The sequence below is a fragment of the Sorghum bicolor genome, chromosome 3 (assembly GCF_000003195.3).
Source record: "Sorghum bicolor cultivar BTx623 chromosome 3, Sorghum_bicolor_NCBIv3, whole genome shotgun sequence".
NCBI lineage: Eukaryota > Viridiplantae > Streptophyta > Magnoliopsida > Poales > Poaceae > Sorghum > Sorghum bicolor.
In genome coordinates this window covers 66,218,922-66,224,921 of record NC_012872.2, presented here as the reverse complement: position 1 = coordinate 66,224,921, position 6,000 = coordinate 66,218,922, and the positions used below count along the sequence as shown (strand labels likewise).

At 46.3% G+C, this 6,000-nt stretch overlaps 2 protein-coding genes across 2 annotated transcripts; one reads left to right on the top strand and one right to left on the bottom strand.

Moving 5' to 3' along the window:
* LOC8057720 lies at window positions 586-3,079 on the top strand. The gene is made up of 2 exons (XM_002458647.2): window positions 586-1,161; window positions 1,390-3,079. Exon 2 carries the CDS (start codon window positions 1,465-1,467, stop codon window positions 2,770-2,772), a length of 1,308 nt encoding a protein of 435 aa, XP_002458692.1. The 5' UTR covers window positions 586-1,161; window positions 1,390-1,464; the 3' UTR covers window positions 2,773-3,079.
* Window positions 2,919-4,080, bottom strand: LOC8085404. The gene is made up of 3 exons (XM_002456509.2): window positions 3,778-4,080; window positions 3,613-3,676; window positions 2,919-3,338 (listed from the first exon to the last, which is right to left on the bottom strand). The coding sequence occupies exons 1-3, from the start codon at window positions 4,033-4,035 to the stop codon at window positions 3,169-3,171; spliced, it is 492 nt and encodes a 163-aa protein (XP_002456554.1). The 5' UTR covers window positions 4,036-4,080; the 3' UTR covers window positions 2,919-3,168.

The window sequence follows — 6,000 nt, the reverse complement described above, 5'->3', positions numbered from 1 at the left end:
CACGAGCGTTTGTTAATTGTAACTACTACTCTTAAGAAAGAAGACACCACGAGCTTTGCTAGATTTACAGTTGGACGTTGCGTGGATGCCATTACTTGCCATCTCAAACGACTCATGATTTGCAAATTAGCAAGGGCTTTTGCGCTTTAAAGCACGAAATCCTTTTTTGCTTTGAGTTTTAAATTTGGAAGGAAAGAGGAAAACAACTTTTGGGTTGCTTTCATAAGGCAAGTCTGGGTTGTCCATTTCTAAACTGTATATCTAAACCTGCTGGTGGTGAGGTTGTTTATTTATTCCCCTATTGCTGCTACCATGACCAGCATTGTCTGGGTGAGCAGAGCAAATTCAGGCATTCATGATTCATTCAGGCATTCATGATTCAAGATTAATTACAATATAATACCAAGGGCGCTCTAAATGGCCCTGAATACCTACCATTATGTTTTGAGAGGGCACTGAAGACCGAACTTATTCAACCACCAGAGCCAACTCAAGATCAGTTTTCAGTTTTCACCTTTCATAAAACTTTTCTTATTTGCAACAACGTGTGACTACTCGCTCTGACCTTTGAAGGTCTGAATATTCCCCTTCTATCCCATTGCACGATCTGGAATAGAAGCTGAGAAGTCAGTCAGATCTGCAGTTACAGAGCCTGAAATAAAAAGATGAACGGTTACTGCCTTTTTTTTACTGGAAGCTGCAGATAGCCCGGTCAGAGGCGACGAACAAGGCTGCTTGCTAGCTAGGGTTTCCAAGGCCCCGCTTCCTTCGGTCGGCAGCATCCTCTCGGCCTCTTGGGATTACAAAAGAAACTCCCCCCACGTCTGTTCCGAGACACTCTTCTGATTACGAGTAAAAAAGAAACTCCCCCACCGGGCTGTCTGGCTACCACTCCCCCTTTTCTTTGTTCGAATCCATTGGAGCCCACGAGGTCGTTGCCTCCCTCCCTCCGCCCTCCCCCACCCAAAACCCTCTGGCCTCTGCTTCTGCCACTAAATAAGTGAGAGCCCCATCACTTCGAGTCTTGGATCCTTGAAGATTCTGAGCGATCTCATCATCTCTCTCGCTGGGTCCTATTCTTGGCAGGCTTTTCACTTCCTGGATCCGTTCAGATGCGCGGGGCTAGCAGTTCCTGGAGTTTCAGGACCCGCCGGCTAAAAGGTATAGTACTCCTCATTACAGAATCTGCAGGGCAGATTGGCATGTTCTATTCTTCGATTGTTTTTTTGTATTTGTTTCCTTCTCCTGGACGCAAATCGGCTAGACACAATCTTACATCCACATTCCGTGTTCATGGCATTGATTGATTCGATCGAAATAAACATGTTCGGAAGCCGCGATCTTTGTTTCTTGGAATCTATGCTCGCTTGACTTTTTGTCTCCACGCAGACTGAAGATCACAATCACTCGGAGTCGGACGCTCGTGCTCAGTCTCCTCTTGCACGACGGAATCTGATCTTGGAGATGGAGCCGGCAAAGGGGAAGATGAGGAAGACGTCTTCCAACCTCCTCCTGCGAATCACGGACATCTGCAAGGTGCATTCCGTCGCTGTCGCAGAGAACGTCGGCGAGAAGCCCAACGCCGGCAGCACTGGGGGAAGCAGTGAAGACGGTGCACACCTGAAAATATATCCGCAGCAAGTCTCTGACCATGAGAGTTGCTCTGGAACTTCCACTGCCCGCTACGAGGATGCGGTTGTTGAGAAGCTTCTTGATGCAGTCTCTGGTCTGAAGTTGGCTTATCTCAAGGTTCAGCAAGCACATGTGCCATATGATCCTGAAAAGGTTGCGGCCGCTGGTGAGCATTTTGTGTCGGAGCTTGAAGAGACAGCTGGGCTTAAAGATCTGTATTTTGGAGTCAGCAAGTGGAGCAATCCAATGTACCAGTCTCATGTGAGCTCAAGGATTCATGAGCACCAAAAGGTTGCTCTGGAGTTGCAGGCTGACATCTGCAAGAAAGATTCTGAACTTGTTCTGTTGCGAGCAGAGTTTCAAGAACTGGAAAGGAGGAATATGGAACTGAAGGAGGAAGTTGACAGGAGAGCGTTGCTCATGCACAGAGAAATCAGTTTTGACATTGGTAATGGGGGATCAATAGATATGTTCATTGAGTTGTTTGAGAATTCATCGAAGTGCATACATGATTTCACGAAACTCGTCATCAGTTCGATGAAAGTTTCTGGATGGGACCTCAACTACTCTAAGTTTCCGGTCGATAAATCTGTTGTATTTGAGAAAAAGACTGACAAGAAGTATTGTGTTGAGGCGTACTTTGCTCGGGCAATGCTGATGGTGACCAAAGGGGAGTATTTTTCCATGGATTCTTTTTACCATGTTATGAGTTTCAAGGATCCATTCGATGCTCTTGTTGAGTCCCCAAATTCCAACTTCGGAAAATTCTGCCGAGAAAAGTATCTGGTTGCTGTACCAAGTAATATGGAGGACTCCTTCTTTGGAAATTTGGACCACAGGGCATTTGTCGAGATGGGCGGCCATCCAAGGACACAGTTTTACCAGACATTTGCAGGAATGGCTAGATATGTCTGGGCATTGCTCACAGTTGCTCGCTTCTTGAAACCAAGGGCTGAGATGTTCTTTGTCAAGAGTGGCGTTCAGTTTCAGAAGAAGCACATGGAAAGTGTACCAGCTAAGCTGACCACAGAGGAAGCCAAGATAAGTGTTGGGTTTACAGTAATGCCGGGCTTTAAGATTGGATGCACTGTCATCAGGTGCAGGGTCTACCTGTCCATGCTCAACACAAAAGGCTCCTAAAAACACACATTATATATAACTACAGCATTAGGTAAGCAAAATGCAATAGCTTTAAATTACTCCATAGTTCTATAAATAAGCTTACAGTTGGAAACTCCTCCTGTATTATGACTAGGAACATGAGCTAATAGATGACTCAAGAGTACTAACTTGTTGTAAAGTCTTATGCTACTATATAAACATTTTCATTTTCAGTAGTATGTTCTGATCTTTCTGGGTCATGGCGTCGTTCATGATCTACTTGAATACACTGAAGAAATTGTGAACTATGGAATGCGCTGATTCTCAGTATATACCAATTCATTTGGAAAAAAAAATGTGCACAACGAAACTTTGGCCCTTTGAAGCCAGAACGCTACCTATTGCATCTAACCATGAGTGAAACAATTACATAGTTCATCTGGCGAAGATTTTGGCAAAGAAGTTCATCGGTTTTGGGTTCTCCAAGCATGCCACATGAGCATATCTTCCTAGTTTGTCAACCTGTCTTGGCTCCCCCCTTGTGTCCTTCTTGCAGATCTTGCAGGTCTTATCGACCCAACCTTCCTCCACGTATTGCCCATCGACTGAATTTGAAACCAATTTGGTTGGTCAGTATTCAGCAACTTGATATTCTCTCTCTTATTCAGAAAAGAATAACCAAAAAACTTTGTTTGTGATTATATATTTTCAATAGGCACTATTTTCATCATACTGCAACTGTTTTTGACGTATCAGTGTATCACACTATACAGCTTATTCAGTCATGCGGTGTTTATCTGAATATCAATCAGTACACAATACACGCAATTATTCACTTGGCATTTAATTATTCTCATGAGAAAGGTATAGATCAGATACCATCAACATATGACTTGAAGAAATCCTGGTAGGTGCCACCAATCTTCCGCCTCAGTGCTCCGTACTTCATCGCCAATCAAACAAGCATGTGAAAAGACATTCAGATTACTGATGGTAACATTATCAATCCCCAGTTGCTTTGCATCAGTGGTTCCAGTTCCATACCTGTTCCCTCGTCATCCTCCCTCCACCTTTGGTGGACTCCCTGGCCTCATACAGCAGCTCGGCATCCTTCTCCGACCGGACTTGCGAGAAGTCCAGCGCCTCGGTGATGCTTCCGAATAGGGACTGCTTGTTGCCCTCCTCCTCATTTCCCTTTGCATAAGCTCTAACTGATCTGAGGTTGCCACTGCTCGGCCTGATTTGGTGAGCTCCAAACGAGGAGGTCTTGGAAGGGGTCAGCGGAAGAGCCCTCATGGCCATTGCTTCAGGAGTTCAGGTGAGAGTGGTTTCTGCAGGCTCGCCCAACGATCGGACCGTTATATATGGAGGACCACTTGAGGCGCAGACAAGCAGCGGCAGCGCGTCAGTTCTGTGGTGGCCACAAGGCTACGTGGTGCAAGGCAGGCCTGCTGAAACGAGACGGGGATTCTGGCCCAGTGCGACGTGGGTGTGTTCAGGCTTCAGACATGAGGAGGGAGCTGCGTGTTGTCTGCCTGCAGCGCTGTGTCTGTGTGGCCCAGGAACTGGAAGAAGAGGATTGCCGGAGCTGGTGACTGAGGACCGGGCTGCGTGGCTGGTTTACCTGAAGTTTACAGAGAGGGATATTTGTGGAGCACATAAACACTTTGCATGATTACGCAGAAAAAGGGAAAGAAAAAAAATACTTGAGCATAGTCCCTGTCCACGTATCTGATTCTCTGAAAGAGGGACATTTGTGCATGGGATGCTTACTTTCAGTTTCATGAACATGAAGATACTGTTTCTAGTCTGAGCTTTGCTCGATAGGTGCCTGCATTAGCTACCTTGAAAGTAACCATGTGCACCGTGAATGGTATCATCAAGACCTCAATTATAGACGTGATTTGTTTATCTACTTTGCTTGACCTGGCTGTCTCCCGATAAGTACAAGGTGCAAAAACTGACAATCTGACATAGAGCCCCGAGAAGGCCTGACTTTGCTTTTAACTCGGATGAGTTCAGCTCTAGAAAGCAACTTCTATTAAGCTCTAGGTGGTTATTCTAATCTAGGACTAGTAATAGGATCTCCAATTACTCGTGCGTAATGCCTGGATGCTGGGCACTGCGTCTGCGTGTGCTACCCTTGACCTTCCGGATCAAAAGAATATTACTACATGCAGCCTTTTCAGTTTAATGGACAGTTATGCTTGCCAAGCAGCAAGCTGATGAGTGATGAGTGACTCGGCAGGGGTATTTCAGTTTGATAGCTGAAAGTGAGCGATCACTAGAAAAACATTTGGGCAGGCCACTGAGCATGACTACTGAATGAGCATGTGGACCTCAGGTGCCGCAATCTCCATGATGACCTGCCTCGTAGCAATGTCCCCGCCTTGATTGATTCCCCCATCAGATCGTCGTAGCATCAGCATTCAGCAGCATCAATGCTGAAACAATCATGGAGCCATGCATGCCGCCGTGACGGACACGGGACACGCCCCTTTCGTTGGTCGCCGGCAGGGGGCCCTTTGTGATCGAATCAACGTCACACAACGCCCCGGCGAACAGTTGCCGGTTCTTTTCCATCATATCGTCGTCGCGACGAAGGATTTGAGTGCTGCCTTGCTCTGTCTCTGTGTGACGGAACCCCTTTGCTTCAGTGTGCACACAAGGATGAAGGATGGATGCATGGTCGCCGTTGGTCGGTCGGGGGATACTCTGCTTGTGTTGTTTCTAGGAGACTGATGACGAGATCGAGAGACCAAGAATATTTTGGGGGCTAATTAAACAACCTCCGATCGAGCACTGGAATGGCAATTGGCCGGCAACGACAAAGATCTTGTTTAGTTCGCCAAAATTTTTGGGTTTCGTTACTGTAGCACTTTTGGTTTTATTTGGCAATTATTATTCAATTATAGACTAACTAGCCTTAAAAGATTCGTCTTGCAAATTACAGATAAACTGTACAATTAACTATCTTTTTTATCTATATTTAATACTTCATGCATGAGCCGTAAGACTCAATGTGACGGAAAATCTTGAAAAATTTTGAAACTAAACCAGACCAAAGAAGAAATTTAGAACTGGACCACCGGCATGCATGGTGATCAACTGGAGATTAATCGGAGGCCTCGCTGCTGCGGCGCCGCGGCGGCATTGTGTCATTGAATAGCCGGCCCGGAGTCTGCGCCTGCACGTTCCACTCGTTCGTCGTCGTCGTCGTCGTCCCGGCTCCCCCCAGTCTCCCGCTCGCCTTTATGGGCGTCGCAC